Source organism: Peromyscus maniculatus, chromosome 5 (genome assembly GCF_049852395.1).
Source record: "Peromyscus maniculatus bairdii isolate BWxNUB_F1_BW_parent chromosome 5, HU_Pman_BW_mat_3.1, whole genome shotgun sequence".
In the NCBI taxonomy this organism is placed as follows: Eukaryota; Metazoa; Chordata; class Mammalia; order Rodentia; family Cricetidae; genus Peromyscus; species Peromyscus maniculatus.
In genome coordinates this window covers 95,224,877-95,238,168 of record NC_134856.1, presented here as the reverse complement: position 1 = coordinate 95,238,168, position 13,292 = coordinate 95,224,877, and the positions used below count along the sequence as shown (strand labels likewise).

The 13,292-nt window shown below is 40.4% G+C and overlaps 1 protein-coding gene across 1 annotated transcript in view; it reads left to right on the top strand.

Moving 5' to 3' along the window:
- Positions 1-13,292, top strand: part of Ryr2 (ryanodine receptor 2) — a 581,527-nt gene that overhangs the window by 225,975 nt on the left and 342,260 nt on the right. Inside the window, exon 5 of the mRNA XM_076572926.1 lies at positions 10,992-11,006. Within this exon, the coding sequence (XP_076429041.1) occupies positions 10,992-11,006 (15 nt within the window). The remainder of the gene's footprint in view (positions 1-10,991; positions 11,007-13,292) is intronic.

Below are 13,292 nucleotides of genomic sequence, written 5' to 3'. Positions count from 1 at the left end.
GAGTTTCCTCACCTCCCCGATCCCATCAGGGGCCTTTCAAAGTGATCCTCCAACAACTACATGTCCACGAGGATGTTTGCATTTTTTTTCTCCCTTTGATCCTCTTTCAGCCTCTATATTCAAGCAAGTTCTATGATGAGACTTAATGTTTCCATGATGATGACATCTGTGCTTGTCTTTGAGACCTTCCATATTATAGTTCAAGTTCACTGTACCTTAAACTACTTCTGTCTTGTCTGGCTATTTTATTTTTTAATTTGAAGTTGTACACCTCCCTCTATGGCAAGAGTTAAAATTCTGATCCATGCTCAAACTTTCCTGATGGGCTATGGGCTCTTGTTTTTCTAAGCATGGCTATGCACCTCCTTGTTTAAGCCCCAACCCTCTGATATGTTTTTAAACATGTCTCTGTTTCTGTGTGTATCTGAACCCTTCTTTTCCACCACAGCATTTCTGTGCTGTATCTAGACTGGCACTTTCTTCAGTATCCCTTCAATCCACTCTTAATTCTTTTGAAAATCAACTATGAAAACTGTATAGAGAGACATAGGAATAGATGCTATTTGAAAGCATTTGCAATTATTCCTCTGTGTTTGCTTGCTTTCCATCTGCCTCACCAGCTCACATGCCCCTCTCCACCCGTAATGATTTCTCATTTTAAATTTGGCTTTCTGGTATGAATTTTATGTTAGAAATTGCTTGTTAGTTATAAGAAGGTCATGGAAACACCATTGAACGGAACATCACAGTCTTTGTTTGGCTGCTGGCCAGTTTGGTTAGGCTCTTCTTGTTCCTGAATGTTAGTGTTCTGTCAGGAGCTAAACACACTTTTGTTGAGCTGTGCATTCATTTAGAAGCCATGTCCGTGGAGTCAGTGTCGTTTAGACTGATGAACACTCTCTTTGACCTCTTTCTGTATAATTCAAATCTCACTCGTTGGCCATTGAACTTTGAAATTCTGCTGTGACAGACATACTGGAAGGGCAGTTGGAAATAACCCCCTGGTGTTGAGTGACCCTATTCCTGGGGAGAAGTGAGCAAATATCTGTTCACCCCAGCTAGAGAACTGATGACAGACTCAAGAGAAGCTACTATCAAAGCCCAACTTTTGTGAGCTAGTGATTCATTGGATTATTTACAGGAGCAGAAATGACTCAAAGACAAACATATTATCAAAAGCCCACCCCTGCATGAGTGACAAGCTCACAAAAGTTGGAAATCCAGATGTCTTAGTTTGAGTTTCTATTGCTGTGAAGAGACACCATGACCATGGCAACTCTTATAAAGGAAAACATTGAACTGGGATGGCTTACAGTGTCAGAGGTTTAGTCCATATTCATTGTGGTGGGAATCATGGCAGCATGTAGGCAGACATGGTACTGGAGAGGTAGCTGAGAGTTCTACATCTGGATCCACGGGCAGCAGGAAGTGAACTGTGAGCCACTAGGCCTGGCTTGAGCTTCTGAGACCTCAAAGCCTGCCTCAGTAGCACACTGCCTCTAACAAAGCCACATCTATTCCAACAAGGCCACAGCTCCTAATAGTACCACTTCCTATGGGCCTATGGAGGCCATTTTTATTCAAACCACCACACCAGAGGGCACCACATAGATTACAGGAAGCTTGACAGGCTAGTGAGAGTCTCTTCCAGGCAGCTCAGCCGATCTGAGAATGAGCCTTAGCAGGCCTTACTGCTTATATAAGCTTTGGAAGGGAGGAACCTGGGGAATCTGGTTGGTTTCAGGAACTTCCTGAAGGCTTTGTATTGTTTGCTTCCTGCAGGATGGAATGTTTCACCTCCCCTTAAAAAATTCTGCCTTTTAATCAGCTTCCCTGTAGGATGGGATGTTTTGCCCTGGAGGAAAATTGCTGTACAACACTTAGAGTCTGTTACATTGCTCTGTGGGTACATTCTTCCATGTCCCTTGTGTCTAACTAAAATAGCCTTACTCATATTCATAGATATAGTGTGCCATGGTCATTTCCATCACACCAGTCTCATGATGGCCGTCATCATGATGCCCTGTTGGGTCAAACCTCTGGGTCTCTGAAGTTTTACTTAGTTAGGGAGCTCAAGCCACTGTGGCCATATCCCTGAGTCAATGAATGTGGGCAGCAGTTTCTGCTGCACCTGGCCTGTTCTTCAGGCTCCTGTTCTGTGACTTTTCCATGTGTGATAGGACGAGAAGAGCCCAAGGTTGTCTGGAAGGCTTCTGATTCCAGAGTCATTTCATTTATCAGGGCCTTGTTGGGTATCTTCAGGAAGCTTCCGTCATGGATATTCCTGACCTGTGATTCTCCTGCTATAGTCTGATGCATCTTATCTGTCTGGTTTGGGAGTTTACCTTCTCTTGGTGTGTCCTAGAACAATCCTAGGCTAGATCTTCCTGGGCTGCCCACGTTGTCTGTGGGCATGCGGTCTCTTCCCAGATGCTGCTCCATAGGAGCTATATGTATCCTTTTGGCCTTTGGGCTTTAGGAGTCATGAGTCTGCTGGCATCCAGCTTCTGTGGACAGGGATGACCTTCATGAGACTTGTGTTGAGGGCAAGCTTGTGAAGGGAGGAAACTCTCCCGGTTGAATATCTCTTCTCTCAAAGAAGCCATCTTCTTGCCCAATCACCTGCTGACAGCCTGCTGAGTGGGTAGTCAGCTGATGGAAGGAGATGGACTCTCACTCTGCTCCTTTGGCACAGGCTAGGCGGTGCTCAACAGTGTAACTGTTGCTTCTTTCTGATGTGGGTGCCTCATCTTCACATCCACTTCACTGGCTTGCATAGCATGCATTCTGCAAGCCACATAAAGTTCTTAGGAACCTCATAAAACTTAAGCATATACATATATACATATGCATATATATGGTATAGGAAATTAAAATGGCGCCTTTGGATTTTCTTATAGCATAAATCTGAATAGCTTCAAGATTCAAGTTCCCTCTCTGTATCTCCCCCCCTGTCCTTGTTTCCTCTCCTCTCTTCCCCTCTATTCTTCTCTCTTCCCTTTTGTCTTCCTCCCTCCCTCTCTCTTCAGTCTATCCCTCCCCTTCACTCTCTCTGATCTGTCTCATGTTCCTTTCCTCTTTTTCCTCCCTTCTTTCTTCTTCCCTGTTTTCAATTCTTTCCCTCCCTCTCTCCTTCTCTTTTCCATCTTTTCTCTCCCTCTCTCCTTCCTTCCCTCTCTATTTTCCTTCTTCCTTTCTCTTCTTTCCCCTTATTTCCCTTCTCTCTTCCTTCCCTCTGTCCCCTTCTCTTCATTTCTCCACCCCCCGCTTCTCTTTTTCTCACTTCCTCCTCTTCCTTATTCTCAATTCCCTTCTTTCTCCCCTTCTTCTCTTCCTCATGTTTCTCCCTCTTCTCTCTTTCCTTTCCTCCTCCTTCCATTTCCTCTCTTCTCTTTTCTCGCCTTTCCCCTTGTTCCCACCTCTTTTTTCACCTCTTTCCTCTGTGCACCTCTTTTTTCTTCCCCCTCTTTCTTTTTTCTCTTCTCCTGCCTTGTCACTCCTTGACTCCCTTCTTATCCTTCCTTCCTTCATCCTTTTCTCCCCCTTCCCCCTCCTTTCCTCAACTTCTTTTTCCCTTTCACTAATGTCTCTTTGCAGCATCTGTGCACTTGTTTAAAGAATCCATTAACTTATAAAATGTAATTCTTCACACTTAAAAGAAAATTCTATTTCTGAGTCTTGATATAAAGGATATTTAACTATTATTATCACCTACCCCATCCTCCCCTGACCTTTTATTAACTTTGGTGTTAGTTTCTCACATGAAGGCCTGGGATTTCAGTCTATGGGAGGGGATCAGAAGAGAAAGAAACATACTGAAATTGTTACATATGGTATATTATTTGTAGATAAAGTGACTCCTTCCACTTATCTTTAAAAGATTTATAATGTTGCTATAGATATTAAAATACAAAATAATTTAAAACATTTCCTAACATCACAAAATAATGCATTGCATACCAGCTATCATATGAGGGTATGTGAAAAAACATATCAGGTTCATTCATACTCAAATTGTATAAAGCATTCCATCTCCTGTGGTAGATAATTATTGGTTTGTTGGTGGCAGTATTAGTATATAGGTCAGGCTTCATATTTCTTCAGTCACTTTGACCCATGTATCTGCTGTAAGGGTCACTGTAGTGTTTTGTGTATAGAAAACTCTCTTTTGAGACAAGCTGGAAAAAGAAGAAAGCTCCAGATAGCTATTGGCTTCATACTTCAGGCATTCCTGAGCTCTGTACGGTATACATGTCACTGAGCTAGAATGCCAAGTCTTACTCTAGATTATCAGTACCATTGCTTTTCCTTCTGAAGCAGAATTAGATAATTATGAAAACTTGTATCTGTCAAATCTATTACACTCAGAAAACCAGGTCATTTAAATAATTTCTGTACTGAGTTATTGATTGGTTGGAAAAGACAACAGTTGACACACATCTGCTCCAAAATAAGCTGTAGTCTTTTTAAGCATATCCACACATGTGTGCTCAACCAGATGTCAATAAGTGACACAGAGTGCTGGCAACATGAGTCACACAGGAGTGTGGTTGTGGGAGGTTTCCTGTGTATAACTGCCTTTTATGGGTTGAAGGCTGAGACCTGTTCTGATACTCTATAGATCTATATTTACCATGCCCTTCTCATCATGCAGTATTGGATATTTTTAGTAGGGAAGTCTTAGAAAGTTAACAATACATACAGAATATGTTCATCATAAGAGTAGTAGTTGACATTTCCCACAAATATGCATCTACAGATGTTATTCTATAGTATATAAGGAGTAAGCTTTGAGTGTGGGATTATTCATGTTAGACTATGTTTATCCTCTCAAACATATTGTGAGCATTCTTAATTAAATACAGCCACCAATTCACCCAAATCTTTGATGAAAGCACTTCTTTTTTCAATGTAGCGAAGCTACTTCACTCATAAGGGAGAGAGGAGAGGTGGCAGATGGAACATTGTGGGAAATCCTTGCATCTTAGCACATGGAGAGACAGGATATCACAAACGTCTGACTTTGAATGAGCATCTTCTGTGTGGAGCAGGGTGTTTTAGTTTCTTAATGGTGAACCCAGGCTAGTCCCACTCCTGAAACTGTTCCCTCAGAGTCCAGCATTCAGATCCTTTGAATGATAAGCCTCCTGAGTGAAGGTTCCTTGGTTGCCAGTTCTCTGTCTAGACACTTTTTTGGGGGCATCTTCTAGTAAAGATTCATTTAAAAATTGTAAGAGAGATTCTTAGATAGAAGTAATAACTTAAAAAATAACTCATTCATTAATTCATTTCACTTCATTTTATTTCATTCAGTGTGTGCGTGCGTGTGTGCGTGTGTGTGTGTGTGTGCGTGTGTGTGTGTGTGTGTGTGTGTGTGTGTGTGTGTATTGTGGGGTGCATGTACCATAGTGCACGAGTAGAAGTTAATTAGTGGGAACTGGTTCTCTCCTTTTACCATGTAAGTCCCAGGAATCAAACTTAATTCTGTATGATGGCTTCCTCTTAAGGGTATAGGAATGGGTTCTTTTTCTCTGCCAATTAAAGAATTAAGGGGCAGAAAAGAAGTGTGACTGGAAATCTTGGAGAGTTTGAGTGGGGTCATCAATGATACCAAGCAAACCAGGGTCCTCTCTGGGGGGTTCTTAGTCTCACTAATAAAAATTATTAAGAATGATATCATGATATCAAACAGACATTCAAAGATAATTCTTCAGAGTTTAAAAGAATTCTCCAGGGCAAGCACACTGTGAATTTGAAGCCAACCGAGGAGGTAAGTGGAGAAGATGAGCCAACATGGAGATCACCCACATGGAAACAGGCTGCCACACAGTAAGGAGGGGAGCTCTACAGAAATAGTAAGGAAGTTGAGAATATTAGAAAGTTATAAAAGAAAAGACCCAGTGTAGGCAAGCTGCAAATCTCAAAACTGCCCCTGAAGAGAGGAATGGAGATGCCCCATTGTTTGAAATAAGCTGGTGTGGAGGTCAGCACATGGAAGTGAGAGAGATTTTTTAAGAGAGAGAGTAAGGAAGCTCAAGTACTAGGAAAGCATACCTAGGCTCTGTCCAGCATCAGAAAGCAAAAAGAAGAGAAAAAAGGAATAGTTACACTTTTCTGAGTCAGGACTTAGAAAGGCCAGCAGACCCAGCACAGCATGGTGGGGACTGGTAGGAGCTGCACAGGGTGGAGTTCTAGGAAGAAAGAGTGCATTATCTGAAGAAGAACTCACATGTCTAGGGGTGGCCCCTTGGGTACATTCTTGACCTGCTCAACAGAATTAACTCTTAAGGGAGAAGAGAAGGCAGGATTCCATCTAGATATAGAATGCATTTTTTCCCTGTAACAGTCAGGCTGGGCTGGTGGCAGACACCCTTACTTGTAGAGACATCTCACTGGCACAGAATTATTAATTAAAAATCCATTTGTATTAGGGCTCTCTAGAGTAATAGAACTTATGTAATATATATAATATATATATTAGAATGACTTACAGGCTGTGGTCCAGCTAATCCAACAATGGAATGGCTAGCTTTGAAAGGAAAGTCCAAGAATCCAGTAGTTTTTCAGTACATGATATTGGTTGCCTCATCTACTGGCCTTCAGTAGACACTGGGATCTCAAATCCCAAATAAGTAGGCTATGAGGCCAGTGAAGGAATGGACTTGCTAGCAAGGCAAGGACAAGCAGGCCAAGAGTAAAAGCTTCCTGCTCCCATGTCCTTATATAGGCTTCCAGCAGAAGGTCTGACTCAGATTAGAACTGGATTAAATATATGGATTAAAAGTGTATCTTTTCCCAGCTCAAAAGATCTGAATTAAAGACATGTCTCCCTGCCGTAAAGATCTGAATTAGAGGTGGATTTTCCTACTTCAAATTAAGCAAAACTCCTCCATAGATGTGTCCACCACTTTTGGGTTTTAGTTCCAGATGTAGTCAAGTCAACAACCAAGAATAGCCGTTACACTGTTTCACATTACTAAACTGAATATAAGTTAAAGATAACAAGGCTGAGCCACAAGTCCTCACAATGGTCAAGGTGTTCCCTGAGTGACTGTTTCTTCCTTTGTACTGAGAACAAGATAGAGCATAATTGGGGGTTCTTTTGATGTTCGGCATTTGTTGTCAGTGTGAAGCATTGATATTTTACTTGTAATCTTGTAATCATTTGTGTTTCCCAAGTACACCTACTGGGGTCTTTCAGATCTATGGTGATGGGTGACCACATGGGATTGTGTTGTGTTCAGTCAATCATTTGTCCAGCAGTATCACCTCTGCCTGTGCTGAGAGGGTATGCTAGCAATTTCTTTCCCCGTTTTGGCATTAGTAAAGGTGTTGTGGGCAATCATGCCTCAGCTCTTGCTCTTCAGATCATCTGTGAAATCTGTAGCAACTGAATTGACCCTAGATAGCACTTGACAGCCACATGTAGTTTTACACCAGAGAACTAAAACTCTATGTTTCTGTGCAAATGGTCGCTATCTGTCTTATTTAAGGTTACTGTTGCTGTGATGAACCACCATGACCAAAAACAACTTTGGGGCCGGGGAGGTTTATTTCACTCACAGTTCCACACAACAGTTCATCATCAAAAGCAGCAAGGAGGAACCTGGAAGTAGGAGTTGATGCAGAGGCCATGGAAGAGAGCTGCTTATTGGCTTGCTCTCACAGAAAAGTTCACCAAGATTTGAACACTCAATGACTTTTCCAGCCTAAGGTCTTTTCATACCATCTAAGAACTTCTACCAGAATGGGAAGTGGGTCAGAACCTGTGCAACATGCCCATGCTATAATCGCCCTTATCATGACCCCTTACTCCACTTTCTCTACTGAAATCTTAGCTTGTGTCCAGAGAAATTTTCACAAGTGAATTTAGTTCAGTTTATCTCTCATTATATGTATTTTAAGCATAAACATGGTGTTCTCAGCATAGAGAAAGGATGTGTTGTAAAGAGTTTCCTTAGTTGATTTTGTTGTTGTCTTTTTCTTTTAATCATACCTAAGTGGTGTTGAGATGGAGATCAAACTAATATATCCATTCCTCCCGATTTAATACCGTTGCTTTCTTCCTTTCCCATGAGTGATCCCTTTGGAAAAATCTTCTGTTGTCAGCCAAATTATTCAAGAGATTTGAAAAGAAAGAAGGTTAATCTGGATCTAAGCTGCAGTCAGTCTCTTGTGCTCTTGGTTGTCCCAGGACAGCCGTGTGGCATTCACACATGCTATTCTTCCTCATTCTGCAGATGGATGCTTCCACCTTCCCTTACCTGTTGTGTTCATTCTACTCCATTGCATAGTCAGGTCTCCAGCTCTGTGCCTCCTCTTCCTGATGTTATACACAACTGTATATTCTGAAGAGCCAACCTGGGAAACTCTGCTGACCACTTTGTAAAAATACCTTCTGCCGCTGTAAAGTAGTTAACTTAGGGAACTGCCAAATCAAATCAAGAATAGTTTTTAAAGAAAAATTCCCAATCCCAACGCAATTAAAATCCCCAGAAAGTATCTATTGTAACCATGTGCCATTTGAAAAATGTTGGGTTTTTTTTTGTTTCTTCTAAATATGACTTGAAAATTATTCTCTCCATTTCCTCGTGGTCATATTTCCATTGTCCTATTTTGATCTCTGTTGCGATGATAAAACACTCTGACCAGAAGCAAGTTGGGTAGAAAAACTTCATCTTACACTTCCAGGCCATAGTCCATCAGGGTAGAACTATGGAGGAAAGCTGCTTGTTGGCTCACTGTCTCATGCTCAGCTGGCTTTCTTACACAGCCCTGGACCACCCACCTAGGGAATGATGCTCCCCATAGTAAGGTGGGCCCTCCTGCATCAATTAACAATCAAGACAATCCCTCACAGATACACATACAGGTCAGTCTGATCTAGGAAATCCCTCTATGAGGCTTCTCCTCTAAGATAACTTTAGGCAATATCACATTAACAGTGGAAGCTAACCATTAAGACATCCAATATTGTCAGATATGAGGGCATGTATTGTTTTGGTATGGAAAGTAAGTTTCCTGTTGTCATTGACCATTAATATCAGTTACATTTTTTGTAACTAACTTCCTGCATTTTCTAAGTGAATAATAAAAATTCTCTTTTACTTTTTATTATTTGACAGTTCATACATTTATACAATACATTTAAGTCAATTTCACCTCCATCCCACTCTCTTTCTTTTCCACTGGAACCCTTTTTCTAAGAAGTTCCCCACCCACTCTCCTGTCTTCTTTTTGTGCATGGTCCACAGAGTTTACCTGGAGTTCCTTGACTGAGCATGGTGGGAGGTTTTCATTTTTTTTTTTTAATTTATTTTCTTGTTGCATCCTAACCAAAGTTTCCCCTTCTTCACCACCATCCACTCCTCCACTGTTTCTCTTCCAATACAGGTGAGCATCCCCTGGAGGTCCACCAGCCATGGTATATCAAGCTGCACTGAGGCCAGGCACACTATCCTCAAGAAAGGGTGGATAAGGCAATCTGGCAGGAGGAATGGGTCCCCAAATCAGGCAACAGAGTCAGAGGCATCCCTTGCTTTCACTGCTAGGAGTTGGTGGGAGATTATTTAATGAGTCAAGGGCAACTTTCCAGTTGTGACACCACTGAATAAAATGACATCCTCCCCAACAACCATTAACTGTCCATATTCCCTCAGGGAATATTGTGGCCTCATATGGCACCACCCTCTCCATAATGAATTGTTGGTGGACCCAATCTTGTGCAGGTGTTGTGCAGATTTCCACAGCTGCAGTGCTATGAGTATAGTGGCCATGCCATATCTAGAAGATATCTTTTTGTTTCCCAGCTCCCCGTCTTCTAGCTCTTACACCTTCTCCATCACCTGTGTCACCATGTTTCCTGAAATCTGGAAGGCAGTGTATGACTGCTCATTTAGAGCTGAGCATACCACCATCACTTATTCTTACTGCTTTGGCCTGTTATGTTTCTCTGTATTACCTGCCTGCAGTGAACTTCTATAATAGCTTGGAGCAGTGCTAATCTCAATGGTGAAGCAGAGCTGGGCAAGAATGAAAGTACTTTCCAATTTTTCCCTTGACATTATAGCATAGAAAATGAAAAACATCACTCATAATGGTATTTCCATTTATTTATACACATGCTTCTGTTTATGTGTGTTTCTGGGAAGCAACTGTACTATTTACAAACATGTATATTGGAAAATGTTCCCTGGATTATTTCCTTAAACCTAATGAGGGTATGTCCATATTTTTTCTTAATATGTTTTAGATCTGTTTATAACAACTTACTTCAGCCCTGAGTTGGGAAATCAAGCATTTTCCCCCTTCTTGAATGTTTATCTGTGTACCTTCCCAGAAACAAATCTGAGAAACTAGAGGGCATCTAGTAAAGACAAGGAAAGATGTAAATGTTTTACAGAAGAGATAAGAGCTGTATGAGAGAGGTCGTGCTGTGTTTAGAGAAAAGGAGAAATAGCTTGTGTGCCTTTCTTTGAAATGCATCTCTCACCATAGGCAGCATCTAAAGACTGCTTCCTGTTCCCTTGCATGAAGGGTGTTCGGCTCCATGTTTCAGAGTCTTCTAATCTGTTTCTTCTTATCTGCCAGCTTTACTAAACTTAGTTGGGTTGTCTTGTATCACTGCATTTATGCCAAAAGAGATGGAATGAAGTTTTTTTATTTAAGCATTTGCATAGAATAAATGGAAGATTATACCCCCTCAGTGCTTGGATGTCATAAATTGAACCAGGCACTTTTAACGTAGTGCGGCATGTTTTCACAGAAAACAGCTGAACTAATGTAAAGATTCCTTTGAAAAGACTTTGCTTGCTATAGCATTTTTCTAGCATGTAGTTGAATATACATTCTGTTGCAACAGCAGTGTGAATTTTCTGTTTATCATTGACATTGCTCCACTTAGAACAGTGGGGTTTTGATAAATAAGGTACTTTGAGTCCTTGCAATGATTTGTATTTAATATTTTCTCTCTTTTCTTTATGTCTCCACAGAAGTTCATGATGAAGGTGAGGCCTTGATCTTCTGCTGTGTGTGATAGTTCCTGTCTTAGTGTGGGTATATGTGATAATTCATGTGCCTTAGTGTGGGTATATGTAATACTTCCTATATTGTAGTATGGCTATATATAGTATTTCTTTCTCTTTTTTTTTTTTTTTTTTTTTTTGACTTTTTGAAATAGAGCTTCTCTGTGTAGCCCTGGCTGTCCTGGAACTCACTTTGTAGACTAGGCTGGCCTCGAACTGAGAGATTCACTTGCCTCTGCCTCCCAAGTGCTGGGAATAAGGACATGTGCTGTAGTATTGCTTATGTATGGTCATAGGCAATATTCCATAAATTTTAGGATGGCTACATGTAGTATTTTATAAGTTTTAGGATAGTTGTACAAACTTGCTTTATGTTTGCACAATAACTTTCCTTTAAAAAATGAAATCAAATATTTAACATTTAAATGTAAATCACCTGTTTTGGTTTTATAATTTAAATAAGTTTTGACACTTTGGGGTTATATAGTACCAAATTAAGTTTAATTAGTCATCTTTAGGGATTTCTCCCATTAAAGTATTTTTCAATTGTTACTTGATTAAAATGTTACCTTTGTAGGGATTTTAGCTATTTTGCTTTTGGAAGACACTTAACGTGAATCTCTTGGGACTTTACATTGGGAAATGAGAAGAAGTTCCATATTAGTTACTTTTTTGTTGCTGTGATGAAATGCTGTGACCAAGGCAACTTATAGAAGAGAGAGTTTGTTTTAGCTCATGGTTCCAGAGGGTTCGAGTCCGTCATGGTGGGAAGGCATGGCAAGCAAGCTGCAGGCATGGTGCCTGGAGCAGGGACTTAGGAGATCACATTCAACATAAACATGAAGCAGAGGATTAACTGCAGGCAGGATGATGCTATGTCCTCTCCAGGCTTGCCTCAAGTGACATTCTTCTAGCAAGGCTGCATAACTGAAATCTCTTCCAACAGTGTCGCCAACTGGATGTCAAGTGTTCAAATACCCCATCCTCGGTGGAACATTTCTTATTCAAACCACCACAGGCATCAATAACTACATATTTGTTCTAGAAGAGAAAGTAATTCATCCCTATTTTATTTCTCAACTAACTTAGAAAATTGGAAGCCCTCCAAAGGAAACATCTTAAGAGGTTAAAGCATATGGTAATGTCACTGAAGGAAGAAGTTGAAGACAGAAAGAGGAAAATGAAGTTGAATTTTTTGGGGTAGTTTCAGCCACATTATCCTATAATTATTCAAGAAGCTTGCTGTTTTATGCTAAAACCTCAGAAACAATAAAGACATCTATTTGTATTCAGTTAATAAATACTTAACACAATTTGTAACCCTTACAAATTGTGTTAAGTATTTAATTTAATTTTTATCAAATTAAAGATAGAAATTTCTGGAAATATGGATGAAAATTTCGGATATGGATTGAAAGGAAAGAAATGAGACAGTTCTCTTGTACATCCATTGAATGAGTTAGTTAAGGCTTTCATTCCCATTCCAAACCCCAGGGTAGGAATTGTTGCCTTTCCCAGGTTGACCCTATTCACTAATAGTAAAGACCATGAGACTGCTGATTAGATGACAGAGCCTAGTATTTATTTCTTTGAGGCTACCTCTTACCAAAGATGTGGAGCATCTTTCAAAATATCATGTAACTCAGTTCTTATTTTTCAGTAGAAAACACTGGTATATGATAAGGAAAGGGTGCTACATGCTGTATTACATCTATCATGACAAGTGTTTTGGTTGTGTAGATATGATAAGCATGAAAATATGAATATATGCCATTTCTTGCAGATATTAATAGTGACCTAGGTTGAAAAAATTCAGTTTTTTCCTGAATATGCATTTACTATATTTATTGAATCATTGCCTGCTAACCCCGACCTCTAAACCATGCTGTATCCACAGGTGCATACACTCATCAACCAAATTACTTACCCCCAACTCCTTTGCAGGAGCTGATTTGTAAAACGGTTCAGATAGAAACAGGAGGTTGGCCACTTAACTCCAGATGTTATGCCTCTATGATAGAATTGGGTTCTGATTTCTCCTAAGTGTGGGACAGAATTCATCACATTAGATATTGAGGAAAGGTTGGTGTCTCATTAAACAAACCACACACATGTGATTAGGGCAGTTTGCACCACTTAGTAGGATGCACATGATCAGTTTTTATCTTGTCATCCTGACATACAGCCAGGTGGATGTGTACTTGTTATGGGAACCTCTTTGTGATCGCTGGTGCCACGGTTCTTGTGTTGGTGTTATCTAACTCATGG